Below are 27,986 nucleotides of genomic sequence, written 5' to 3' on the forward strand. Positions count from 1 at the left end.
CCCAGCATTTTGGGAAGCTGAGGCAAGAGGATTGCTTAAGCTCAGGAATTCAAGGCCAGCCTGAACAACGTGGCAAAATCCTGTCACTACAAAAAATACAAAAATTAGCCAGGCATGGTGTGTGCACCTGTAGTCCCAGCTACTCGGGAGGCTGAGGTGGGAGGGTCACTTGAGCCAGGGAGGTTGAGGCTGCAGTGAGCTGTGTTCATGTCACTGCACTACAGTCTGGGTGACAGAGAGAGACTCTGTCTCAAAAAATAAAATAAATTGATTTCTACTAAGTCCCAAGCAAGTGGTAGAGGCTGGATTCAAATCCAGGTTCCTTCAACCCACAGTTTTCCCTATAATACCACAGAGATTCCCAAGACATGAATCACTCAGTGGAATCGTGTCTTCCTGTTTCTTATTCCCCATTCCCTCTGCCACTTTTAGGTCCCTATCCTAAAGGACAAATTCAGCGAAAACAAGGCAACTTTCCTGATACCCAGCTATAATGCCAAAATCCAAGGCTTTGGAGTCAGGCAGACCTGAATTCAAAACCTTCTGTCTCACCAGCTGTGTGAACCTGGACAGATGCCCTCACCACTCTAAGCCTCTATCTTAATATTCCAGGTGGGATAGCCCACATAAAGTGATGATCGCAGGGCCTGGCCCACAGAAAGCCCTCAATAAATGTTCATCCCCACCATCCCTTCCTCCCTCTGGGTGAGGGCAGGCTGGTGAGGCTTGGAAAAAAGACAAAGTTTGGTTTCCAGGCTCCAAGCCTCTTCTTTCCCCAGATCTATGGCATTCCCTCCCTGCATCTTTTCACTCCCTCCCCTTCCCCTCCCCCCAACTCCCAGCCACTACACTGTCAGGACCTGAGAGCCTAAACTTGCTCTGTGAGCCTTGAGCTGCTCATGTAGAGTTCAATGTGTTACCTCCACCTGGAGCATCCACATGGTAACAGAAAATTCAGCTCTAAGCCAAAGGTATGAAGTTCTAACTGTGGAAATACAACCAGAGCAGGAGGCTTTTACCCAGAGGTGGGGGAAGGTGGTAAGTCCCTTGTGGAGGCTGTGGAGGCTGCCGCCACCCCCAGGGCTTTCCTAGAGCTGCCCCTCAGCTTACCTAGGCTTCCCCAGCCCAGGCCAGTGTTCTGGGCTTTATGAGGTCACCATGACCCAGAAGTCCCTCAGCCAATGAGACCCCTGCTGCCACCTATACAGTGGGAGAAGGGATGCGGTCCTTTCCAACAACAACCTGCCCTGAGACCCTCTTCAGCCTCCCGGAAAGGACTTCACTGCTAATAAACACTGAGTTTCTCATCCAGAATTCAAGTCTTCCCATAAAAGCCCTCGCCATATGGCCTTGGACCTCTGTTTATTTCAGGGTGACAAGGGCTTTGAAATCAGGTGGCCTGTGACGAGGCAACTGAGACCCATAGTGAGAAAATATTGGCCCAAGGTCAGGAGCTGGGATGCCTGCCTGTCCTTGTGCACCCAAATCCTTGATCTTTCTCCTACCCCACCCTGGCTCCTGTTCCAGGTACCGATAAGAGTGTGTGGAGCAGGGCAGGAATGAGGGCAGGGCGGGCCGGGGCATAGCAGTGTCACCTAGATCTTTTGATAAGAAAAGCAGGACTCTACGGCTATCTTTCTAAAGAAAATCTTTTTAATGATAAGCAATAGCTCAGCTAATTAAGATGATTGGAGACTAGATATTAATAGAAACTTCCCTGGGCACCATTTACAAAATGATAACGGAGTCTTCCTGTCTTCCTATTCCCCCAGGTCAGGATGTCCTTAGATACATTGCATAACCTGTTCTCAGGCAAGCTGCCTAGAAGTCAGCTTCATCAGACTCACTCCCCACACTTGACCGCGACTTCTCATTAGCGAGCAGCTGATGGGCTCTCCTGAATTCCCTCCAGTCCACCTCGGATTTCACCTTTTCTGCTCTTCTCCTCTGCCGTCCACATCTGAGCAGGAGGATCCCTGTACCCCTAGTTTCCTTCCGCTGCTTCAGAGGCCTTGCGTCACTGAGGATTCCTCCTTCATTTTCTCCTTCCCCAGCAAAAATCCTTCCTTTGGCTGGGTGCAGTGGCTCATGCCTATAATTTCAGCAATTTGGGAGGCTGAGGTAGGAGGATCGCCTGAGCCCAGGAGTTCAAGACCAGCCTGGGCAACACAGTGAGACTTCATCTCTAGTAAAAATAAAAATTTTTAAAAAATCAACCAGGTATGGTGGCATGCGCCTGTAGTCCCAGCTACTTAGCAGGCTGAAGTGAGGGAAATCACCAGCGCCTGAGAGATCGAGGCTACTGTGAGTCGTGATGGTGCCACTGCACTACAGCCTGGGCAACAGAGCAAAACCCTGTTTAAAAAAAAAAAAATTCTTCCTTTAAACTTGCTTCTTCCTCCAGCGTCCCCTCCCTCACTCTTTAGCTCCAGTGACAAGCCTCTCCCAAGGATCGTTTTTGACTCCTCCCTCTTCTTCCCTGGCCTCCTGCATGTAAACTCCCAAGTCCTTCCAATATTTTTTTTTTTTTTTGAGACGGAGTCTCGCTCTGTTGCCCAGGCTGGAGTACAATGGCGCGATCTTGGCTCACTGCAAGCTCCGCCTCCCAGGTTCATGCCATTCTCCTGCCTCAGCCTCCCCAGTAGCTGGGACTACAGGAGCCCACCACCACGCCCGGCTAATTTTTTTGTATTTTTTTAGTAGAGACAGGGTTTCACTGTGTTAGCTAGGATGGTCTTGGTCTCCTGACTTCTTGATCCACCCGCCTCGGCCTCTCAAAGTGCTGGGATCACAGGCCTGAGTGGCTGCGCCCAGCCAGTCCTTCCAATTTTACCTCCAAATCCATTCTTGGCCTCCAACCTCACACCCTCCATCCTAGCTCAGGTGTTCGTCACTGAAAGCCCAGATTCTGGCCAGTCCTGTAAATAATGTCCCATGGGGCAGGTGTTCCCCTCTCCGAGCCACCCACATTAGGCAGAGAGGCTGCTTCCCTGACAACTCATTTCCCCTCTTAACACCTTCAGTGTCCTCCACTGCTGCCAGGGTCACGTCCAGCTCCTTAGTCTGGCATTGAGGCCCCTTCACAGTCTGCCCTGCCTGCCTGTCCCTCTTGTCTCTGTTCCCTTTTGATTTTTAAGTTTGTACTGAAGCAAAAAATTGCATATGTCATGTCTATTTTCATGAATTTTCACCGAGTGAGCACACCCATGAAACCAGCACCCAGACCCAGAAATAGAACGTTACCAGGACCCCAGAAATCCTCCTCACGTCCCCCTTCCAATCGCTATCCTCCTCCTCATCAGGGGAACCGTTATCCTGACTTTTAATATGGTTTGCCTGTTTTCATACTTCATATACATGGAATTATACAGCACAAACTATTTTCTTCTGACTTCTTCGGTTCAGTATTATGTTTGTGAGATTTTAAATATATTTTGCACCCAGTAGCTATTTCTTCTTTTCTTGTAACTGTCGGTTTCCCTTTAGGTTCTCCCTGTTTTTGCTCTCTTTCCAGAGTCTTCAGGAGGTTTTTTTGTTTGCTTGTTTGTTTGTTTTGTTCAGAGCTCATAATTTTTACCAGTATGAAAATTGATCTGTTAGGAGCTACTCTGCCATTATTACAAGCAGAACATCTCCTTTTTCGTTTTGTTTTTCTCTTTTCTCACTTTGTTTTGGATTATTGAATTTGCCTTTCTTCTCATACTCCTTTCTTTCCTTTTCCATTTGTTTGGAAGTTACATATTACATGTCTATTCTTTTTTATTTCTCTTTTGAGACAGGGTCTCACTCTGTCACCCAGGTTGGAGTGCAGCCTCAACTCCACCTCCTCCCACCTCAGCCTCCCAAGTAGCTGGGATTATAGGTGCACACCATCATGTCTGGCTAATTTTTAAAAATTTTTTTGTAGAGACAAGGTTTCACCATGTTGCCCAGGCTGGTCTCAAACTCTTGAGCCCAAGCAATCCTCCCACCTCAGCCTCCGAAAGTGCTAAAATTACAAGCATGCACCACTGCATCTGGCCTGTATACATCTATTCTTAACATCCAAATTTTAGTTAGCAAAGTCCAAAATTAATTAATACTGCTACCCTCCTTCAAGAAACAAATTAAAAAATGGGCTGAGCACAGCGGTTCACACCTGTAATCCCAGCACTTTGGGAGATCCAAGGCAGGAGGATCACTTACCTCCAAAAACAAAAGAAAAACACAGGGACTGGCCAGGCACGGTGGCTCACGCCTGTAATCCCAGCACTTTAGCAGGCCAAGGTGGGCAGATCACTCGAAGTCAGTAGTTTGAGACCAGCCTGGCCAACATGGTGAAACCCTATCTCTACTAAAAATATAAAAAGTAGCTGGGCCTGGTGGCACACACCTGTAATCCCAGCTACTTAGGAGGCTGAGACACAAGAATCGCTTGAACCCGGGAGGCCGAGGTTGCAGTGAGCCGAGATTGCATCACTGCAGCCCACTCCAGCCTGGGCAACAGAGCGAGGCTATCTCAAAAAAAAGAGTTTCTTAGTAGTAAACTCCTTTAGTTTTGTTTGCCAAAAAATTATAATTATCATTCTCGAAACATTTTTACTGTATGTAGGAGCCTAGAGTGGTATCTTATTTTAGTACATCAAAGCTAATGTTCCACTGCCTTCTGGCTTCTGTGGATTCTGTCGAGAAGTTAGTCTGCCACCTTTTTGGTGATCAATCTATTCGTGCCCAGCCCGACTCTATTTTTTCTGGCCGCTTCTAAGATCTTTTACTTTGGGCGAGATGCAGCAGCTCATGCCTGTAATCCTAGCGCTTTAGGATGCCATGGTGGGAGGATAGCTTGAAGCCAGGAGTTCAAGACCAGCCTGGGCAGCATGGAGAGACCCCAATTCTGTTTCAATTTTTTTTAATTTTACTAAAAAATAAATAAGATCTTTTACTTTGGTGTTCTACAATCATATTATGCCACATATAGGTATGGACTTTTTTTCTATTTGGAATATTTGGTATTGATCAGAAATTTTGAAAAATTTTCTAGAAATTTCTTTTTTCCCATTCTTTCTCTGCCCTGTGTAACTCTGATGAGTTACACACTAAGCCTTCCATCTTTCTTTCTTTTTTTTTTTTTTTTTTTAAGGTAAGAGTCTCACTCTCTCGCCCAGGCTGGAATGCAGTGGCACGATCTCTGCTCACTGCAACCTCTGCCTCCTGGGTTCAACCAATTCTCCTGCCTCAGCCTCCCAAGCGGCTGTGATTACAGGCACCTACCACCATACCTGGCTAAATTTTGTATTTTTAGTAGAGAGAGATGGAGTTTCGCCATGTTGGCCAGACTGGTCTCAAACTCCTGACCTCAGGTGATCTGTCCTCCTTGGCCTCCCAAAGTGCTGGGATTATAGGCGTGAGCCACCACACCTGGCCTAAAGCTGTTTGTTTGTTTGTTTGTTTGTTTGTTTTGAGACAGAGTCTCACTCTATTGCCCAGGCTGGAGTGCAGTGGCATGATCTCAGCTCACTGCAGCCTCCGCCTCCCATGTTCAAGCAATTCTGGTGCCTCAGCTTCCTGAGTAGCTGAAATCACAGGGTCGTGCCACCAGGCCTGGATAATTTTCATATTTTTAGTAGAGAAGGGGTTTCACCATGTTGGCCAGGCTGGTCTCAAACTCCTAAACTCAAATGATCCACCAGCCTCGGCCTCCCAAAGTTCTGGGATTATAGGTGTGAGCCACCACACCTGGCTTGTTTTTTTTATTTCTTTAAACATATTAAACAGGCTGGGTGTGGTAATTCATGCCTTAATCCCAGCCCTTAATCCCTCCCCTCTGGGGAGGCCTAGGCAGGAGGATAGATTGAGTCCATGAGTTCAAGACCAGCCTGGCAACATAGTGACACCCTATCTCCACACACACAAAAATTAGCCAGGCATGGTGGTGCACAGCTGTAGTCCTAGCTACTTGGGAGGCTGTGGCGGGAGAATCACTTGAGCCCAGGAGTTCAAGGCTGCAATGAGCCATGATCGCATCATTGCACTCCAGCCTGGATGACAGAGCAAGACACTGTCTCAAAAAAATCAAAAAACAGGCTGGGCACGGGGGTTCATGCCTGTAGTCCCAGTCCTTTGGGAGACTGAGGCGGGTGGATCACGAGGTCAGGAGATTGAGGCCACCCTGGCTAACACGATGAAACTCCATCTCTACTAAAAATACAAAAAATTAGGTGGACGTGGTGGCATGTGTCTGTAGTCCCAGTTACTCAGGAGGCTGAGGCAGGAGAATTGCTTGAACCTGGGAGGCAGAGGTTGCAATGAGCCGAGATCACGCCACTGCACTCCAGACTGGGCAACAGAGAGATACTCCATCTCAAAAACAAAAAACAAAAAAACCATGTTATTTTGCTTTTGATAATTTTGTATTCTGAACAAAATTGTGGGTCTGATTCTGCTGTTTACATTGTCTCTTGGTTTTCACCCATGGTGCCTTATTTTCTTATGACTTTTGGGATTGTTGACTGGGAACCGCTTATTTTCCCTGAAACTTTGTCTCAGAATTCCTTAAGGCTGCCGGGCGCGGTGGCTCACGCCTGTAATCCCAGCACTTTGGGAGGCCGAGACGGGTGGATCACGAGGTCAGGAGATCGAGACCATCCTGGCTAACACGGTGAAACCCCATCTCTACTAAAATATACAAAAAAAAACTAGCCGGGCGAGGTGGCGGGCGCCTGTAGTCCCAGCTACTTAGGAGGCTGAGGCAGGAGAATGGCGTAAACCCGGGAGGCGGAGCTTGCAGTGAGCTGAGATCCGGCCACTGCACTCCAGCCTGGGTGACAGAGCAAGACTCCGTCTCAAAAAAAAAAAAAAAAAAAAAAAAAAAAAGAATTCCTTAAGGCCTGGAGTAAAGCTATGCTCTTTTTTTTTTTTTTTTTTTTTTTTTTTTGAGACAGTCTTGCTCTGTTGCCCAGGCTGGAGTGCAGGGGTGCAATGTTGGCTCATTGCAACCTCTACCTCCTGGGTTCAAGTGATTCTCTTCCCTCAGCCTCCCAAGTAGCTGGGATCACAGGCATGAGCCACCACACCCCGGTAATTTTGTATTTTTAGTAGAGACGGGGTTTCGTCATATTGCCCAGGCTGGTCTCGAATGCCTGACCTTGAGTGATCTGCCCGCCTTGGCCTCCCCAAGTGCTGGGATTACAGGTGTGCGCCACTGCGCCCAGCCTCTATGTTCCTCTGGAGAAAACTTGTTTTTGCTTATAGTAGTTATCTTGGGACACCACCACCATGAAACTACTTTAAATAAAATTCCACCGTTTAGAGTGTTGAGACCACCTAAGCAGTACAAATTAGGACCAAATAGCTGTGTGAGGGCCAGTTTGTGGTCATTAATTTTTAAAGGAATTTTTTTTTTCTCCTACAACATGATAGTGTCAAAATAGGCAAATGGGTTTCTTTCTTTCTTTTCTTTTTTTTTTTTTTAGAGATGGGGTTTTGCTCTGTTGCCCAGGATAGAGTACAGTGGCACCATCCTCCCACCTCCTGGGTAGCTGGGACTATAGGCATGCACCACCACGTCTCGCTAATTTATTTTTTTATTTTGTAGAGACGAGATCCCCCTGCATTGCCCAGGCTGGTCTCGAACTCCTGGGCTCAAGCAATCCTCCCGCCTCAGCCTCCCAAAGTGCTGGGATTACAGGTGTGAACCACCAGTTCTAAAAATGACAGCTCCATATCTGAAACGTTGGAGTCTCTGAACCACCCCTGGTTTCATCTCCCCTATGACACGTCATGGTGTGGAAGTGGGGAGAGTATCAGAGTAACCCACATAACACAGCCTGAGGCACACACTTCCCTCGGCCATTTGCTGTTCTGAGCAATGCAGTGTGGGAAGTCCTGTGGCTCTTCGGGGGTGCAGGGGTGGGTAGTGCTAAACAGGACAGCCTGGATGCAGAGGCAGTCAGGCCTCCAGGAGTCATTTCTCAACTCCAGCCTCCAGCCACCTCCCAAATGCAAAGCTGAGTGTGGCGCTCCTTGCTTATTCCATGGGTAAGGGCTCCCCCACCCCTCCAGGTTGAAGCCAAATTCTTCATCAGGGTGACCCAACCCTCCAGGGATCCCCAGTCTCATCTCTCTCCCACTCTGTTTCCCCCCATTTCCCACCTGGTGCTCCAGCCACACTGCTCACACTCCCAAACAGGCTCTTCTCCCTCATGCCTGGGCCCTCTCCCACACACACTCCCTTTGTCTGGAAGGTCTTCCCTAGCCCCCGTCCCTGATGGTTCTCTGAGTCAGCCAAGCCTCTTCTGAAAGCCCCCTGGCCCACCCAGGAGTTTGGGGTTTCTAAACTGTGTTTTCTCCATCCTGCATGTCCCAACCTGGGCCTACTGCCACTTTCCATGTCTGACATCCTTACAGACTATAAGCCTGCTCTGTGTTTTTGATGTGCACCAACTCTATTAATAAAATAGCTGTTTCACATCTGAAATGCTGGAGCCTCCTGACAGCCCCTGCTTTCTTCTCTCCCACAGTATGCCATGGGAGGGATCTCCAGAGCCTAGCACAGTGCCTGGCACAGAATGTGTGCTCAGTAACTTGTTTAGTGATTTATAACCCAACGAGAAGTATCACAGATAATGGAGGAGTCTTTGCAGCTTGGAGTCGGTTCCAAGGCTGTTCCTCCTGCCAAAAACCAGAGCCAGATGAAGTCTCTTTCCTCCCAGACAGTCTGCAGAGCTCTTCGGAGCCAAGAGAGGTGGCGAAGCTCCGCGCCTAAGAGCTCGGCTCCCCGGCTTCTTTCCCAGGGACGATAAGTGACACACGGCCTGTGGAGTAAGAATGACGGGGCACGGGCATCCCTTTCTGCTGCAAACTGACTCTGGCTCCCTTCTGTGAAAAAGGGGCATAAAAATGTCTTCCTTGGCTGGGTACGGTGGCTCACGCCTATAATCCCAGCACTTTGGGAGGCTGAGGCAGGTGGATCATTTGAGCTCAGGAGTTCGAGACCGGCCTAGCCAACATGGTCAAACCCCGTCTCTACTAAAAATACAAAAGTTAGCTGAGCATGGTGGTGCGTGCCTGTAATCCCAGCTACCTGGAGACTGAGGCAGGAAAATCGCTTGAACCCAGGGGGCAGAGGTCGCAGTGAGCCAAGATCGTGCCACTGCACTCCAGCCTGGCCAACAGAGCGAGACTCTGCCAAAAAAAAAAAAAAACAGGAATGCCTCCCTCATAAGTGTGTCACGAACACTGAATGAGCAGCAGCTCCAAAATGAGGATGGTTTGTGCGGGGGGTGCCCTCATGAACTGTAAGAACTAAGTTCTTGATTTTTCTTTCAAAAACAGATTTGTCCAGCATTACTGTTAAATATTCTTGCCAAAATAAGTGACTGTCCCATTGTAAATGGGTGTGAATAAGAAGGGACAAGTAGATGGATAAAATCAGGCAGACAGGCCCACAGTCAGCCTGACCTGCATTTGAACTTAACACTGAGGTGACTTGGGACAAGTCTCGACCTCTCCAAGCCTTGATTTCTTTGCCTGCAACATGGGGACATGAGAGTCATTTGGCAGTGTTGTGTGACACGTGGATGAAATTAAAATGTGGGACACTTTGTAGGAAATCACAAATAATATTATTAATAAAAGCAGAAAAAATGCAAGCCAGACTAGGTGAGACTTATCAGTATGGGGCTTGGGGACAACCCTGGAGTCACATTGTATAATTCTGGTGGTTTGGTGTTCCTCTAGACTTTTTTTCTTTTCTTTTCTTTTCTTTTTTTTGAAACAGGGTCTCACTCTGTCGCTCAGGCTGGAGGTCAATGGTGCAATCTCGGCTCATTGCAACCTCCACCTCCCAGGTTCGAGCGATTCTCCTGCATCAGCCTCCCGAGTAGCTGAGATTACAGGCTCGTGCCACTATGCCCAGCTAATGTTTGTATTTTAGTAGAAACAGGGTCTCACTGTATTGGCCAAGCTAGTCTTGAACTCCTGACCTCAAGTGATTCGCCCGCCTCAGCCTCCCAAAGTGCTGGGATTATGGGTTTGAGCCACCCTGCCGGCCTTTTCTTTTTTCTTTTTTTTATGGCCAGCTCTTACACAGAAATTTCCTCTAGACTTTAACTATAGAGTAAAGCATATGTGGTTGTTACTCAAGATGTAGCTTCTGTCATTCTGTTAGCTTTTTGCGGCTGTCATAATATTCCAGTTAACACACCCTTCCATGCCTTATTACAGAAGGGATCTGGGTGAGGCCCAATTACCATGTAGATTCTGGAATCCGGAGTGGGTGGCCTGAGAAGGCAGCCCCCCTAAGAAAGGGGACTCACAAGACATGTTCCTGCTTGTCTACAGCCCCCTTACTGTCTCCTGAGAAGATCCCACAGCACTGACCCTGCTCCATTCCAGCCAGCAGTCCTGACACCCCACCAGGGCCTGGCTCCTGGCAGCTGCTGAGTTTGTTGAGTTGATTTGGAGAATGAACCAGAAGCCCAGAGAGACTAGATCTCCCTTTCTCCAGAGGCTCCAAGAACCGAGAATTGAGCTTGGGCTCCAGGGCCAGCTCTGCCTCGGGTGGCCCATCACAGCCTCACATTTCCCAATGTACAGTGGTGGGGAGCGGGTCTTCAGTGGGGTCCTGTCCATCTAGCAGCCCACAGCTTGGGTCTCTTTGGATCCCTGTAGGCATACCACACATGCCCCAACCAGCCAACAGAAACTGCCTATCCCAAACCTCTCCCTCACTGTCCCCCTTCACCACATCACCTCCCAACCATCATCCCCAGACTCACCACTCACAATGCCCACTGTTCCCCACATCCTGTGGAATAGCACCCCCTGAGCACCAGGTCCTCCTGCTCCCATCCTCACTTTGTCCCAGGGCCTCTCCCTCCCGTACCTTCATCCTCTCTGGTCTTTCCTGGCCCCTCTAAACAGGCTCTGCTCTGACCTCTGCCCTCCCCACTGATCCAGGGAAACGGTCCAGGCCAGCATCAGGGGCCTTGCTGTCCTTATTGGGCTCCATTTCCCGGCCTGGCTAACCACTCCTTTCTTCTTGACCTTTCCATTGACACCCCCCACCGCCCTCTGCTGTCCGGTCTCCTCTACTGATGCCTCTTCCTCCACCTGTCCTCCTGTCGGTGGTCCCCAGAAGTCAGCCTCCGTCCCTTTCTCTCTTTGCTTTGGCCAGAAAATGATGCTCATGCCCTTGTCTTTGGCCCTGATCTCAGTCCTGAGCCCACAGCCTCTATATCCAGTTCTCTCCTTGGGGAGGCTGAGGCAGGAAAATCGACTCAGGAATGATCCACGACAAGCCCCATGACCAAAATCCCTCCCGCCCTGCCCTCCACCCTCAGTCCCTGACGTCTGGCCACCTGGACATCACTCTAGACACCCTTTCACACACACAATCAAAGCCACCAAGTGCCCTGCTCTGCCTCGGGTGGCCTATCACAGCCTCACAGGCTGGATCTCTCCGTGAGCCCCAGCATGTAGACGCTGAAGTCTCCGTACAGGTTACAGGTGATTCTTGGACTCATTTAAATTCTGGGGTCCTCAGAATAGGGGCAGCCTCTAACTCACTTCCCATACCAGGGCCCCCAGAACTCCCTCTACCTGCATGAAGTGGTGACTCAGTCCCTTCCCCGTGGACTCGCTGCCCCAGAACCGGCCTGCGGTAACCCATGCCAGCATGCCAGGACTACCAATTTATATCCCAGGTAGATAATCTATTAGCCATAATCTCAGATGAAAGGAAGATTTTGCCCCTTATGCAGATCTAATCTGTCTTTGTCACCACCCTTGCCTGATAATACAGGATTCCCTGAGGGCAGGGCAGAAAGCCTGGAGTTAGAAAGGGAAGAACAGAATGTTCGAGATCACCCAGTCTAGTGTCTCCTTTTACACAGAAGGAAATGAGGCCCAGAGAGGGGCAGACACTTGCTCCAGGACTCCAGAAAAGCAACAGGGGCTGGGATTGGTCTCCTGATTCCCAGGCAGGGGCAGACAGCCAGGGGTCGGGGCTTGGTTCAGCATTCTCTGCTGCCTCTTACTGTGCTCAAAGGTCATTTTAGGGATGGCAGACTTTCTGGTTAGCCTGTTAAGATCCTGGGAGGGTGTGGGAAAGAGGAGTGGGGTGGGGAGGGAGGAGGGGCTTCAGGGGTTATCTCCAGTCAGAGATATTACAGGGCTGCAGAGTGGACCAGACCTGGTGGAGAATTAGGTGCTGCTGGGAGCTCCTGCCTTCCACAGCATCCCAGCTGCAGGGAGCCTCAGGGACTCTGGGCCGTGCAGAGTTGGGGGCATTCCCCAGACAGCATCGCCATGGCCTGGAGGGAGCAGTTATCAAAGAATCAGGTCAATTGGGTGTTTGCTGGCATTACCTGTGTGTCTGTGGTGGTCATTGCCACGACAGTCCTTGCCATCACCCTGCGGCGGCCAGGTAGGTGCCTCCCCCCATCCCATCCTAAATGGCTTCCCGCATCGCTCGCTCCTTATCCCCACTTCTGACTTACAGCTCTGACCAGCTTTCCATTTTTTTTTTGTTTTTGTTTTTGTTTTTGAGACGGAGTTTCGCTCTTGTTGCCCCAGGCTGGAGTGCAATGGCGCGATTCTCGGCTCATTCCAACCTCCACCTCCCGGGTTCAAGCGATTCTCCTGCCTCAGCCTCCCAAGTAGCTGGGATTACAGGCACGCCCAGCTAATTTTTTGTATTTTTAGTGGAGATGGGGTTTCACCATGTTGGCCAGGCTGGTCGTGAACTCCTGACCTCAGGTGATCCACCCACCTCAGCCTCTCAAAGTGCTGGGATTACAGGTGTGAGCCATCACGCCAGGCCAACCAGCTCTTCTTGAGCCCTCGTCCCTACCAAGCCTCATTCCCCACCCGCAGTTTTTTCTCTCTTCCATCCCCCAACCCTACGTGACTTCATCCCCAGCAGAAAGTCCCGTTGACTTCATCCCCAGCAGAAAGTCCCGTTGACTTCATCCCCAGCAGAAAGTCCCGTTAACTTTTTTTTTTTTTTTTTTTGAGACGGAGTTTTCACTCTTGTCCCCCAGGCTGGAGTGCAATGGTGCAATCTCAACTCACTGCAACCTCCGCCTCCCGGATCCAAGCGATTCTCCTGCCTCAGCACTGCAAGTAGCTGGGATCACAGGCGTGTGCAACCATACGGCTAATTTTTTGTGGGGTTTTTTTCGTTTGTTTTGTTTTTGAAATGGAGTCTCACTCTGTCGCCAGGCTGGAGTGCAGTGATGAGATCTCGGCTCACTGCAACCTCCACCTCCCAGGTTCAAGCGATTCTCCTGCTTCAGCCTCTCAAGTAGCTGGGATGACAGGCATGCTCTGCCACACTCAGCTAATTTTTGTATTTTTAGTAGAGACAGGGTTTCACCATGTTGGCCAGGTTGGTCTTGATCTCTTGACCTCCTGATCTGCCCGTCTTGGCCTCCCAAAGTTCTGGGATTACAGGCATGAGCCACCAATCCCGGTCCTTTTTTTCTTCTTTTTTTTTTGAGACAGAGTCTCACTCTGTCACCCAAGCTAGAGTGCAGTGGCATGATATCGGCTCACCGCAACCTTCACCTCTTGGGTTCAAGCAATTCTCCCGCCTCAGCCTCCCAAGTAGCTGGGATTACAGGTGGGCACCACCACACCAGACTAATTTTTTTTTATTTTCACTAGAGACAGGGTTTCGCCATGTTGGCCAAGCTGCTCAAACTGCTGACCTCAGGTGATCCGCCTGCCTCAGCCTCCCAAAGTGCTGGGACTGTAGGCGTGAGCCACTGGGCTGGGCCAATTTTTTTTTGGTATTTTTAGTAGAAACAGGATTTTACCATGTTGGCCAGGTTGGTCTCAAACTCCTGACCTCAGGTGATCTGCCTTCTTGGCCTCCCAAAGTGCTGGGATTACAGGCATGAGCCACTGTGCCTGGCCCCCTCTAACTTTTTTTTCTTCAGTTGCCTGAAGACCATCAGATCTTGGCTTTCAGCCCAGACCTTCCTCCTGTGCCCTTCTTAGGAGTCACACAAGCAACCTCAAACTCAGCAGGCTGGGCTGAGCTCATCTCTAAGCCCCAACAGATGCTCACCCCTGCAGCCTCTCAGTGAAGGGCTCCTCCGTTCACACAGGTACCTGGAGTAGCCACCATGCCCCCACCTCATGCCTGTGCTCCTCAGTCCTGAGCCTCGAGGGCTCTGCCTTTCCACCCTCTGTCCTCCATCCCGCCGGCCCTGCCCTCTGAGAAGCTTCAAAGTCTCCTCCTGGACCCCTCTTACAAGGTCCCTCTGCCTGCTTTTGTCAGCTCATATTAGCTCTGCAACCCAGATCTTTCCAAGCAACCCTCGCTCGCTGCCCTCAGCACACACCAACTCCTTTGCTAAAGTTCAAGGCCATTCACAACCTGATCCCAACCTTCTTCCAATCTTATAATTTTTTTTTTTTTTGGGACAGAGTCTTGCTCTGTCGCCCAGACTGGAGTGCAGTGGCATGATGTGGGCTCAATGCACCCTCAGCCTCCCAGGTTCAAGCAATTCTTTTGCCTCAGTCTCCCCAGTAGCTGGGATTACAGGCATGGACCACCATGCCCAGCTAATTTTTGTATTTTTAGTAGAGATGGGGTTTCACGATGTTGGCCAGGCTGATCGTGAACTCCTGAACTCAGGTGATCTGCCTGCCTCCGTCTCCCAAAGTGCTGGGATTACAGGCCTCAGCCACTGAGAAGAGTTGTTTGTTTGTTTGTTTGTTTTTGAGACAGTGCCTCACTCTGTCACCCAGGCTGGAGTGCAACCAGGCAGTGGCATGATCTCCGGCTCACTGCAACCTCTGTCTCCTAGGTTCAAGTGATTCTCTGCCTTGGCCTCCCCAGTAGTTGGGATTACAGGCACATGCCACCAAGCCCATCTAATTTTTGTATTTTTAGTAGAGATGGGGTTTCACCATTTTGCCCAGGCTAGTCTTGAACTCGGCCTCCCAAAGTGCTAGGATTATAGGTGTGAGCCACCAAACTCAGCCTTTTTTTTTTTTTTTTTTTTTATTTGACAGTCTCTGTCATCCAGGCTGGAGTACAGTGGTGCGATTTTGGCTCACTGCAACCTCCACCTCCTGGGTTCAAGTGATTCTCCTGCCTCAGCCTCTCGAGTAGCTGGGATTACAGGCTCCTGCCACCACAGCCGTCCAGCTAATTTTTGTATGTGGTTACACCACATACAAAATGGTTTCACCGTGTTGGCCAGGCTGGTCTCCAACTCCTGACCTCAGGTGATCCACCTGCTTCAGCCTCCCAAAGTGCTGGGATTACAGGCGTGAGCCACCACCACGCCCGGCCCCCTCTTCCAATCTCTCCACATTCCACTTTTATGTTCCATCTCTACCAGGTCAATGGCTCTTCCTTCAGGCAACGGCACTCTCCTGAAGCCAAGCCTTTGCTTTCTCTCTGTCTGGAATAACCTATTCTTCCTTTTTTTTCTGTGAAATTTACACCCATCCTTCAAGTCTTCCTTAAGTGTTCCCTCCTCTGTGAACCTACCCCCCTTTCCTGACTGCCAGCCTGGTACTGAGGCCTCCATGGGCCCCAGGAGCCCGTTCATTTCCCTCTATTGCAGTACCAGTGAGTATGAGCCTCACCGTCCCTCTGCCAGATGGGGTATTGGACACAGTGGGAGCCCAGGGAGGGTCATGGGATGAACAACATGAGTCTTGGGCTGGCGTGAGGACAGACGCTAACAGCCCCTTGGGATTCCTTCCAGGCTGTGAGCTGGAGGCCTGCAGCCCCGATGCCGACATGCTGGACTACCTGCTGAGCCTGGGCCAGATCAGCCGCCGAGATGCCCTGGAGGTCACCTGGTACCACGCAGCCAACAGCAAGGAAGCCATGACAGCTGCCCTGAACAGTAAGTCCAGCTGCCAAGACTGAGGCAGGCCAGGGCAGGGGATGGAGAAGACAGAGGGAGAGAAGCGAGGATCAGCCACTGGTCACTGTGGTGGCATGATGGCTGTTTACATGTCTCTCCACACAAGGAAATAGGGGCTCAGAGGGGTTAAGTGGCCAGCTCAAGGTTGTGCAGCTGACAAACTCTGAGTTTAGATTTAAACCACATGTCTGACTCCGAAGTCATGACTATACTGCCCTCTCTCCCAGCTACCCTTTCCTCGACCTGTCAGGGACCGACCTGTAAGGAAGCCTTTGCCTTCAAAGCCTCAAGAAGCCAGAAATCTGCACTTCAAAAATGGTTATAGTAACCAGTTGGCCAAGGCTCACGGTATGCACATTTCACACAGGTTCTCCTGGAACTACCATGCAACCTGTTTCATGGGTACCATTTCACAGGAGAAAAATAGAGTCTCAGAAAAGTTAGGTGAAGGCCGGGCGCGGTGGCTCAAGCCTGTAATCCCAGCACTTTGGGAGGCCGAGACGGGCAGATCATGAGGTCAGGAGATCAAGACTATCCTGGCTAACCCGGTGAAACCCCGTCTCTAGTAAAAAAATACAAAAAAAAAATAGCTGGGCGAGGGGGCGAGTGTCTGTAGTCCCAGCTACTCGGGAGGCTGAGGCAGGAGAATGGCGTAAACCCGGGAGGCGGAGCTTGCAGTGAGCCGAGATCCGGCCACTGCACTCCAGGCTGGGCGACAGAGCGAGACTCCGTCTCAAAAAAAAAAAAAAAAAAAAAAAAAGTTAGGTGACTTAGCCAAGGTTACACTCTCTGAAAGCAGTTAAGCGAACATTGGAGCGCAGAGTGGTCAGCCCCAGAGTGCACACTCCAAGCCACTGACCCCCACCCCCTCCTTCAGGGCTGTTGGGAAGCTCAGTAGATAACGTTCATGAACGTGCTAGTGAACTTTAAAGCAGTAGCTATAAAAGATGAAGGGAACAGTCCTCAAACCAGGACACGTTTCAGAAGACACAGGCTGCTGGCCCCACCCCCAAGTGATGCTGAGGCTGCTGGTCCCGAGATCACACTTTGAGAATCACTGCTCAAGCAAACTCCTTCTATTTCAGACAAGGAAACTGGGGTCTGAGGGCTAGTAGAATGACCAAATCAACCAAAGCAGGGATCTTTTGAGGTCATTATTAATAATTATGCTGAAGCAACAGAAATACACCAGACAGCCCCTTATACTAGTTAAGCAAGCAACTCCATATAAATAATTAACACTTAGTAAATGCCTAACCAGGGATATTTTATTGTTTAATTCTTGTAGATGAGGAAACAGGCACAAAAAGGTCAAACAACCTTCCCAAGATCACACTGCTGGAAAGCGTTAGGGTGGGGACTGGAAGCCAGCAGTGTCAATTCACAGTCCGCACACAGCCACCATGCTCTCCTGCAGATGGGTAAAGCTGGCACGAGGAAGGCTAGTGACTGCATGTCCCCTTCCCTCCTGACTATGTGGCTCCCTGAGGACCAGGGCTGCTGCTATGGCCATAGGAAACCAATCCTTTCCTCTCATCTCTTGCTCCTTCTTCACTTCCCAGCCTCAAGCAAGTCAGCCCCCAGGTTCAGCCTCTGGAAGGCAAGTCACAACGTTTAAGGTGAAGAGAGTGTTTGTTTGTTTGTTTGTTTGTTTGTTTGTTTTGAGACAGGATCTCTCTCTGTCATCTAGGCTGGAGTGCAGTGGCATGATATTCACTCACTGCAACCTCCGCCTCCCAGGTTCAAGTGATTCTTCCTGCCTCAGCCTCCCAAGTAGATGGGATTACAGGAGCCCACCACCACGACTGGCTAATCTTTGTATTTTTAGTAGAGACAGGGTTTCACCATGTTGACCAGGATAGTCTTGAACTCCTAACCTCAAGTGATCTGTCCACCTCAGACTCCCAAAGTGCTGGGATTACAGGGGTGAGCCATCACGCCCGGCTGAGGAAGTTTTTTTTTGAAGCCAACACTAAAGGATGAGCAGGAGGTGCCGCAGTAAAGTTGAGAGAAGAGTGTTGCCAGGCAACAGCCCAGAGATGGGGAGGACAAAACAAATTAAAGCCTTGCTACCCAACATGTGGTCCGTGGACCAGCAGCACGCGCACCCCTGGGGAGTATGTTAAAAAGGCAGAATCTCGGGCTCATGCCTGTAATTCCAGCACTTTGGGAGGCTGAGGCGGGTGGATCACATGAGGTCAGGAGTTCGAGAACAGCCTGACTGATATGGCAAAACCGCATCTCCGCTAAAAGTACAAAAATTAGCCGTGCATGATGGTGGTGCATACCTGTAGTCCCAGCTACTCAGGAGGCTGAGATAGGAGAATCGCTTGAACCCAGCAGGCAGAGGTTGCAGTGAGCTGTGATCGTGCCACTGCACTCCAGCCTGGGCAACAGAGTGAGACTTCATCTAAAAAAAAAAAAAAAAGAAGGCCAGGCACAGTGGCTCACGCCTGTAATCCCAGCACTTTGGGAGGCCAAGGCCGGCAGATCACGATGTCAGGAGATTGAAACCATCCTGGCCAACATGGTGAAACCCTGTCTCTACTAAAACACAAAAAATTAGCCAGGCGTGGTGGTGGGCGCCTGTAGTCCCGGCTACTTGGGAGGCTGAGGCAGGAGAACGGCGTGAACCCGGAAGGCAGAGGTTGCAGTGAACCCAGATCGTGCCACTGCACTCCAGCCTGGGCGACAGAGCAAGACTCCATCTCAAAAAAAAGAAAGCCGGGCACAGTGGCTCATGCCTGTAATCCCAGCACTTTGGGAGGCCAAGGCGGGTGGATCACGAGGTCAGGAAATCAAGACTATCCTGGCTAACATGGTGAAATCTCGTCTCTACTAAAAATACAAAAAAATTAGCCGGGCGTGGTGGCGGGTGTCTGTAGTCCCAGCTACTCGGGAGGCTGAGGTAGGAGAATGGCGTGAACCCGGTAGGCAGAGCTTGCAGTGAGCCGAGATTGCAACACTGCACTCCAGCCTGGGCGACAGAGCGAGACTCCGTCTCAAAAAAAAAGACAAAGCAGAATCTCAGGCTGTGCCGCAGACCTAGTGATCAGAACATGCATTTTTACAGTCGCTGGGGGATGTATGTGCACATTAAAGTTGGAGAAGCTGGGTGCCTGGAACTCAGAGAATGAAGGAGAGTGGAACGTGAGATGAAATTGGAAAATCTGGCAGGCCCTGATTGTACAGACCTCAAAGACTATAGTAAAGAGTTTGGGCTTCATGTTCAGAGCAATGGGGAGGTTTTCTGGCCTTTTGTAACAGGAAGTGACATGATCAGGTACATGTTTAGGACACTCACTCTGGTGGCTCTGTAGAGAATAGACTTGCAGGGAAGCAGTGCTAGAGGTGAGAAGAATGGTCAGGAGTCGGGGAGAAAGCAGGAGAAAAGGCCCCTTCTGGCATCAGTTGTCTGTAATGCCGCAAGGGCCAAAAGCGACCCCTCTCCCCTCCACTACACTCTTCAAGTGTGAGTGCCCCTTGCATGGTTTTCTAGAGACTGCTTCCCATTAGAAAGGTCTGCGCTCCCTACAAGACTGAATTCTCGAAGGCAGGAGTCAGATGTCCGCCCGATTGAGTTAACTGTGTGAAGCTAAAAGATAATTCCGTGTTGGTGATGATGTGCTGAGATGGGCAGCCTTGTGTACTACAGGCGAGGACAGGAATCAGAACAACTTTTCTGGAAAATAGTTTGATAACATGAGCTTTAAAAATGACCCCGTGGGCTGGGCACTGAGGCTCACACCTGTAATCTCAACACTTTGGGAGGCCAAAGTGGGAGGATTGCTTGAGCCCAGGAGTTCAAGACCAGACAGGGCAACACAGCAAGACTAATAGCAAAAATCAGAAACTACCAAAGCATCTCAGGAATGGGGGATGATCAGCTACATGGTAGTGAACACCATCAACCAGGGCTTTTGAAGCTTTTTGTTTCTTTGCCTTGTTTGCTCCAATGAGATGTATAAAAAAAGATCTGGAAATGTGTGATAATGTTGGAAAAAAACATAAAAAAATTATAAATGCAGTGGAATCTCAACTGTGTAAAAACTATGCATAGGGCCGGGAGCAGTGGCTCACACCTGTAATCCCAGCACTTTGGGAGGCTGAGGTGGGCGGATCATTTGAGGTCAGGAGTTCTGAGAGCAGCCTGGCCAATACGGTAAAACCCCGTCTCCACTAAAAATACAAAAATTAGCCAGGCGTGGTGGCACACCCCTATTGGGAGGCTGAGGCAGAAGAATTTCAAGAACTATTTGAAACTGGGAGGTGGAGGTTGTAGTGAGCCAAGATCGCACCACTGCACTCCAGCCTGGGCGATAGAGCAAGACTCTGTATCCAAAAAAACCTATGCATAGAAAAAAATGGAAGGAAAATCCATCAGAATGTGAAACTATGATGGAAGTGTGGGTGAATATTTTTCTCTTCTTCTGCTTTTCTGTATTTCTCAAATGTTCTGTAATTTGTAATGCTTTCATGATGAGAAAAAAAGTTTTCTTTTTTTAAAAAAAGGAACTGAGTTTTTGCCTCTTCCACAGGCAACATCACGGTCCTGGAGGCTGACGTCAATGTAGAAGGGCTCGGCACAGCCAATGAGACAGGAGTTCCCATCATGGCACACCCCCCGGCTATCTACAGCGACAATACACTGGAGCAGTGGCTGGATGCTGTGCTGGGCTCTTCCCAAAAGGGTAAGGGTCTCTCTGGAAACCCTCCCCGGCCCCCAGCCCTCTGGCCCTGGGGCAGCATGTGCAGAGATCCCTCCCTGGGAAGCAAGTCCAGCCCTGACACGAGGTGCTCACTGCCTTGGCTTTCTCATCACAATGTTACAGATGCCCAGGCTCAGTGAGGACTAGGCGAGATGGGGAGCGTGTCAGTGCAGGTCCTGGTGTTCTCTCCTGGACACACAGGGGAGACAGCGGGCAGTACAGTGTGAACTGCAAAGTGTCACGCATGCTCAGAGTGCTTCCCCCTGTATCCACAGAACTGGACATAACATGTTCAAAGCCCAGCCCCACCCTTCCCCTCTGCGCCCCTTCACCAGTCACAGTCAGAATCCAGGCGTCACCATAATGCCTCCCTCTCCCTCATCCTCACGGCCACTCAATTGCTGCATCCACCAATCCTAACCCCTAACCCTGCCCCCATCTAGTCACAGCCACATTGTATCTCTCCAGGACCTCCCTCCTCATCGGCTTCCTGCCCCAAATTCAGCCCCTCCAGGCTTCCCTTGACTACCATGACCACACACACACACCTGAGGGATCTTTTCAAAACACCACTTTTGTCACGCCACACCTCTGTTTTAACCCTCCATGGCTCCCCATTGTCCTCAGGAAAAAGTATGATCTTGGCCTAGCTTTCAACATCCCTCTCTATCTTCCCAGCCTCATCTCCTCACCACCCTGAAAAGTACCGGGTCCTTCCTCTGCAGAGATTTCCTCCTCTACTCAAATGCACCTTCCCGGACGCTGCGTGACCTCCCTACAGGCTCTGGTGGTTTAGGACCCTCTGAGTCTACCCTGCTCAGGAACCACAGCCCCTTTTCAGCAGCTGCAGCAGCCACAAGCCCAGGTCCCTACCCGGCCTCTGTTTCCTCCCCGCAGGAGATGGGAATTCCTCTAGAGGCAGGCCCTTCTTCTCTGAGTTAGCTCTGTCTCTTCGAAAGGCCTTCCCCACACCCTGCAGGGATGTGGTGCTTGTCCTTCCACCCTCCCCTGACTCCACAGCGCGCGCGCGCGCACACACACACACACACACACACACACACACACACACACACACACACACACACACACCCTCTCTGCTCTCTGCCCAGGGAGTCACATCTTCCTGGTTCCTTCGCCAGTTCCCCAAGCCCTTGTCCCTTTCATCACAGGCATCAAACTGGACTTCAAGAACATCAAGGCCGTGGGCCCCTCCCTGGACCTCCTGCGGCGGCTGACAGAGGAAGGCAAAGTCCGGCGGCCCGTGTGGATCAACGCTGACATCTTAAAGGGCCCCAACATGCTCATCTCAACTGAGGTCAATGCCACACAGTGAGTGAGTGCTTCTCTGTGCCAGCTGTGTCCAGCCCTCTTCTGTCAACACCTACCACGGATGGGGATCTTAGTGGACCTCTGAGTTTGTCTCCAGTCATACTATATATAGCTTGACTCCTTCCCCAGGCCTCATGAATTCCAGCACCGCTGCTCACAGCACTCACATACAGTAGTTGCACAGTGCTCTACAGTTTACAAAGAGACCACATAAAAGAAGAGAATGTCTTTGATCTGATTCTTACATAGCACTGCCAGGTTAAGGCTTTCTCCCCATTTTGCAGATAATAAAGCTAACAATAGTGGAAGCTCAATTCGTTCAATGTATATTATGTGTCCCAGAAGCGTTTTAAGCACTTGACTCGCAGAACACCATTTAACTCTTACGAGAATGAGGTAGGTACTATTATTTCCATTTTATTAATGCAAGAACTATATATAGAAGTTAAAAGACCTGCCTAAGTCTAGGAAGTGGCAGAGCAAAGATTCAAACCCAGGCCTTTCTGATTCTAAGCTCCAGGCTCTTTCCCATCCATCTCTTCTTCCATCCATCCAACCAGCCAGCAATCCATCCATCTAGTATTTATTATTGCGCTTCTCAAGCTGAAGTGCCTTCCCAAAGTAGCAGTTTGGAAAATGTAATCAATGACCCAAGATAAATATGACCTGTCTTCTTGGAGTGCTAATTTTACTCAGTAGGTTTTTTTTGGTGGGCAGTGGGTGGCAACATAATTTGCCTATTAAAATTTGCATCTTTTGAAGAAGAAAAGTACAAAGAAAAAATTAAAATATTTTCATCAAGGCAAAGTTCAAATACAATTTTAGGCTGGGCACAGTGGCTCACACCTATAATCTTAGTACTCTGGGAGGCCAAAGTGAGCGGATCCCTTGAGCTCAGGAGTTTGAGACCAGCCTGGGCAACACAGTGAGACCCCATATAGAAAGCAAAGAGAGAAATATATGAAGGGAAGAAAAGAAGGAAGGGAGGAAGGAAAGCAGGAAGGCAGGAACTTTTTTTTTTTTTGAGACAGAGTCTCACTCTGTTGCCCAGGTTGGAAGGCAATGGTGCGCTCTCAGCTCACCACAACCTCCGTTTCCTGGGTTCAAGCGATTTTCCTGCCTCAGCCTCCCGAGTAGCTGGGATTATAGCCATGCACCACCACGTCCAGCGAATTTTGTACTTTTAGCAGAGATGGGATTTCTCCATGTTGGTCAGGCTGCTCTCGAACTCCCTACCTCAGATGATCCACCCGCCTCAGCCTCCCAAAGTGCTGGGATTACAGGCGTGAGCCACCGCGCCCAGCAGGAGGGAAATTTTTAAAGAAAACCTGAGAAACTTCAGAGACTCCCAGCTGGCAGAGCTCAGATTCCCACAGGCTGGGGCTCTGAGTCAGTTTCCTGTCTATATGTGGATGTTTAAGAAGCCGGCCCTGCTAGAAGGGATGCTGTCTATGAGGTTGAGTTACCTGCCCAAGATCAGAATCAGGATCTGAACCCAGACTTCCCTGACTCCAAAGTCCACGCCCAATTTATGGGACCTGAAACAAGCCATTCTGTTCTTTGGGACTCTGCTTCTGACCTTATCATAGATCCAATAGGCCCTGCCACTCCCTAACACTGTGATGAGAGCCCAGAGGAGAGTAAGGGGCCGCCGCAGCTCCGTGATACCAACGTCTCTGATTTTTTTTGCAGGTTCCTGGCCCTGGTCCAGGAGAAGTATCCCAAGGCTACCCTGTCTCCAGGCTGGACCACCTTCTACATGTCCACATTCCCAAACAGGACCTACACCCGAGCCATGGTGGAGAAGATGCACGAGCTGGTGGGAGTGGTACCCCAGAGGGTCACCTTCCCTGTGCGGTCTTCCATGGTGCGGGCCGCCTGGCCCCACTTCAGCTGGCTGCTGAGCCAATCTGAAAGGTGAAAACCACCAACCCACCCCCACCCTCCTGGAGGCACTGATACCCCCAGCAAGATCCCAGAAGCTCAGCTCATAGCTGGAAGGGTCTTAACGGTCATTTCGTCCAACCCCTGCTGGTGCTCATACCGTCTACAGAGTCCCTGCTTTCTGCTTGCATACCTCTGGTGACGGGCTACTCACTACCTCCTGCAGGAGGCTTTTCATTGGTGGGTAATTCTCTGCCCTCTGGAAAATATTTATACCAAGACACAATTTGTCTCCCCACAGCTTCCTCCAATAGGAGCCAGCTGTACCCCTGGGGCTACACAGATTGTGCCTTCAACCCCTGCCCTAGGATAGCCCTACAGGAATTTAGAGACTTCTCTGCCCCCACTACTCCCCCCTACCTTCCACAGTACTCCCAAATCTGCCCCCTCCCCCTCTTGATGCCTGATCTACCCTTCCACACCCTGCCCCATCTGTCCTGCCCCTTTCCTAAGACAGGACTCAGAAATAGACACTGCAAATGAGGAGGCAGGACAGGCTCCCCCTCCCTCCTGGGCCTCTGCTTTCTGTCATCTTTCCTGAATTCCTTCTGGCTCCTGCCCTTGGGAAGGGGTAGGACTCAGGGAGAAGCGGCGGGTGGGCGACTGGAGGACAGATGCTCTACCCTGGGCCCAGCTGACATCCAGTTCTGAGCACAGGAGCGGGGCTGAGGGTCTGCTGGGCTCAGACAGGCACTGAGTCAGCTCTCGTGGCCCCAGGTACAGCCTGACACTGTGGCAGGCTGCCTCGGACCCCATGTCGGTGGAGGATCTGCTCTACGTCCGGGATAACACTGCTGTCCACCAAGTCTACTATGATATCTTTGAGCCTCTCCTGTCACAGTTCAAGCAGCTGGCCTGTAAGGAGAGAAACTGGGAAGGGCGGTGTGGGCTGGATTCGGCATGGGGCAGCACTTGGTGGGCACTAGAGCAGAGCTGGGCAGAAGGGATATCGAAGGGGGAAGGCCAGGATGGGACAGGAGGCAGCTGCATTTTGTGTGCCAGGCCCTGGGATGGTATGCTAAGCTTCAAACATACATTTTATTTTTATTTATATATTTTTTCGAGACATAGTCTGGCTCTGTCACCCAGGCTGGAGTGCAGCGGTTCAATCTCAGCTCCCTGCAACCTCCGCCTCCCGGGTTCAAGTGATTCTCCTGCACCACCACACCCGGCTAAATTTGTATTTTTAATAGAGACAGGGTTTCACCATGTTGGGCCAGGATGGTCTTGAACTTCTGCCCTCAGGTGATCCACCTGCCTTGGCCTCCCAAAGTGCTGGGATTACAGGCGTGAGCCACCTGCCTGACCCACACATTCATTTTATAGAGAAACTGAGGGATTCCATTTTATAGAGAAACAGTGGCTCAATACAGTCACTCAGCTTGTATGTGGCCCAGCAGACAGGAAACCAGCAAATTCCAAACCCCCCATTATTTCCCTTGGTGCACAGCTCCACTGTGGGTTACTCTAATGCTTCAGAGGCCTCCACTGTATTTGCTAAACAGTGATCAGATGCCACCGTCCAAACCCCTCATTCCCTTGTCCCCGAACCCAGAAGAGCCGCAGTTAAGCCATCTCAAAGGGGCCCCACAAGACTCTGCATTCCTGCCATGGAAGCCACCTAAGCGAGGGGGAAGGATACCAGCTCTGGGGCCAGGCAGACCTGGCCCCATCAGGTTCCACTCCCAGCAACTTTGCTTACTGCTTATAAGACCTTGGGCAAGTCACTTCTTCTAGTCTACAAAACAAGGAAAGGATAGCTACTTGGCAGGGTGCCATGAGGTTTAGAGAGGATGCCTGTAGAGCTGTGACCTATAGAAGGTGTTCCATGAATGGCAGCCACTTCACTTTGGCAATTTGGGGCCCCACAGTGAATGCCACACGGAAACCAATGTACTACACGGGAGGCAGCCTGATCCCTCTTCTCCAGCTGCCTGGGGATGATGGTCTGAATGTGGAGTGGCTGGTTCCTGACGTCCAGGGCAGTGGTCAAACAGCAACAATGACCCTCCCAGGTAAGGAGCACCTTCAACCCTGGTGCTCCTAGCTCATCTGCAGGGGTGTCCTTTGCTTGGGGCAGGTAACGCCAGTCTCTGTTGCCATGACAACACGGGTTTATTTACACCATACCCTGGATGCAAGGTGGGGCAGGGTTGCGGGAGAGGGCGAGGGACTACAGTGATGTCAAGAGCACAGGGCTCCTGGCCTTCAGACCAGTCCTCAGCCACAGTGCTACGGGCAAGGCCGGCACCAGCCCCCAGACTGAGTCATGGGTAAAGGCCAAGAGCTGAAGCAAGAGTTTCTCACGCACCAGGCACATTTATAAAGCAACCCATCCACCTGGAGCCCAAAAATGGGTTGACAGATTCCAGAAAGGCAAGATCCTTGATGACTCCATAACTCCCACTGCCCCTTTAACAAGGGACTCTAAAACCTATGATAACCCAAATCCTAAACCCTGTTGCCCCTGCCGCCTCTTCCAGACACAGAAGGCATGATCCTGCTGAACACTGGCCTCGAGGGAACTGTGGCTGAAAACCCCGTGCCCATTGTTCATGCTCCAAGTGGCAGCATCCTGACGCTGGAGTCCTGCCTGCAACAGCTGGCCACACGTCCCGGACACTGGGGCATCCATTTGCAAATAGCAGAGCCCACAGCCCTCCGGCCGTCCCTGGCCTTGCTGGCACACCTCTCCAGCCTTGGCCTCTTGCATTGGCCTGTGTGGGTTGGGGCCAAAATCTCCCACGGGAGTTTTTCGGTCCCTGGCCATGTGGCTGGCAGAGAGCTGCTTACAGCTGTGGCTGAGGTCTTCCCCCATGTGACTGTGGCACCAGGCTGGCCTGAGGAGGTGCTGGGCAGTGGCTACAGAGAACATCTGCTCACAGATATGCTAGAGCTGTGCCAGGGGCTTTGGCAACCTGTGTCCTTCCAGATGCAGGCCATACTGCTGGGCCACAGCACAGCTGGAGCCATAGCCAGGCTGCTGGCATCCTCCCCCCGGGCCACCGTCACAGTGGAGCACAGCCCAGAGGGGGGCGACTATGCCTCTGTGAGGACAGCGCTGCTGGCAGCCAGGGCTGTGGATAGGACCCGAGTCTACTACAGGCTGCCCCAGGGGCACCGCAAGGACTTGCTGGCCGATGTTGGCAGAAACTGAGCACCCCGGGGTGGTGGCCCAGCGGGCTCCAGGGCGGAGGCTTCCCACGGGGAGGCAGGAAGAAATAAAGGCCTTTGGCTTTCTCCAGGCACTGTATGTGAGTCCTTGGGGGCAGGATGGAGTGGGAGTGGGCATGATGTGGCCACTGAGGGCATCTAGAGGGTCTGGAGGCTGGGGGCCAGATCATTCCGGTTGTCCAAGAGAAACTGCTCGCAAGCCTTGAAGGTGGTGTAGAACTCAGAGGAGAGGCCGGCCACATTGGTAGTCACATAGTTGAGAACACCTGGGGTAGCCTGGTTGTAGTAGGACACCTGCAGGGTGGGAAGCCAGGCTCAGGGGGACCGAGCTAGGGGAGGGTACTGGGAAGGGGTGGGAGCCCAGTGGGCACAGGCTGGTGGTGAGTCAGCCTTGCTTGTCTTCTGGGAGGGCAGAAAATTCAACCCAACTCCCCAGGGTCTTAGATTACACAGTTGGCCAGCAGGGCTTCCTCCAGCTGATCTCCCCCAACCCTTCCGGGGGCGCTGACAACCCTGGCTTCCCACCACCACACACGACATTGTCATCGTGCATCTTCCCCACCAGCCAGAGGCCCTGGAGGGCAGCGGCTGCGTCTCCAGGGCCCAGCTCTGAATCTTGGCCATAGAGACACGTTAGACATTAGCCCAGGGATGGTTCTGAGGCGCTCATGGGTTCAAGCATATGAATTCAGCAAACACCAGCTGAGTCTCTGCTGGGTGAGTCTCAGGGCCCGGCGGCAGGGCCCTAATAGAAGCTGTGAGTGGGGAGGCTGCAGTACCCCACCCTCACTTTCCCTCAGCCTCCTGCCCATCAACACAGACTGCACTGCTGGGTTTTATGGGCCCTCAGAGCCCATATAAAGCCTTCCTAGATGAGAAGGGCTATCCAAGGGAATGACGAGTGAGATGGAATTTCAGTTCAGAAACCAGGCCTTCTGACTTCAGCACCCAGAGC

The 27,986-nt window shown here is 51.0% G+C and overlaps 3 protein-coding genes across 32 annotated transcripts in view; 1 reads left to right on the forward strand and 2 right to left on the reverse strand.

Annotated features, from left to right (window-relative positions):
• MROH7 (maestro heat like repeat family member 7) overlaps nt 1–21,563 on the reverse strand; it is a 91,582-nt gene extending 70,019 nt beyond the window's left edge. For 7 of the 10 annotated variants that reach the window (XM_077955969.1, XM_077955977.1, XM_077955970.1 and 4 more), the window contains exon 1: nt 12,173–12,288. The gene's annotated coding sequence lies outside the window, so the exon portion shown is untranslated. Of the gene's footprint in view, nt 1–920; nt 1,104–12,172; nt 12,289–21,457 lie in introns of those variants that run through there. The other 3 variants (XM_077955981.1, XM_015140194.3, XM_077955967.1) reach the window with 2 other exon arrangements.
• FAM151A (family with sequence similarity 151 member A) lies at nt 916–27,101 on the forward strand. Of its 6 annotated transcripts, none has more exons than XM_077956218.1 (10): nt 916–971; nt 13,023–13,122; nt 13,984–14,093; nt 15,711–15,854; nt 20,414–20,566; nt 21,754–21,913; nt 23,606–23,830; nt 24,575–24,714; nt 25,729–25,872; nt 26,341–27,101. In XM_077956218.1, the coding sequence occupies exons 4-10, from the start codon at nt 15,746–15,748 to the stop codon at nt 27,012–27,014; spliced, it is 1,605 nt and encodes a 534-aa protein (XP_077812344.1). In that variant the 5' UTR covers nt 916–971; nt 13,023–13,122; nt 13,984–14,093; nt 15,711–15,745; the 3' UTR covers nt 27,015–27,101. The 6 variants fall into 6 exon arrangements, with proteins under 6 accessions (XP_077812344.1, XP_001114061.3, XP_014995757.3 ...); XM_077956229.1 differs by lacking the exon at nt 916–971 and adding an exon at nt 12,174–12,406 and having other exon boundaries at nt 13,023–13,100; XM_015140271.3 differs by lacking the exons at nt 916–971; nt 13,023–13,122 and adding an exon at nt 12,139–12,406.
• Nucleotides 25,954–27,986, reverse strand: part of ACOT11 (acyl-CoA thioesterase 11) — a 65,937-nt gene continuing 63,904 nt past the window's right edge. For all 16 annotated transcript variants that reach the window (XM_077956110.1, XM_077956181.1, XM_077956164.1 and 13 more), the window contains one exon: nt 25,954–27,325. In XM_077956110.1, the coding sequence (XP_077812236.1) occupies nt 27,170–27,325 (156 nt within the window). In that variant the 3' untranslated portion in view covers nt 25,954–27,169. The remainder of the gene's footprint in view (nt 27,326–27,986) is intronic.

Source organism: Macaca mulatta, chromosome 1 (genome assembly GCF_049350105.2).
Source record: "Macaca mulatta isolate MMU2019108-1 chromosome 1, T2T-MMU8v2.0, whole genome shotgun sequence".
In the NCBI taxonomy this organism is placed as follows: Eukaryota; Metazoa; Chordata; class Mammalia; order Primates; family Cercopithecidae; genus Macaca; species Macaca mulatta.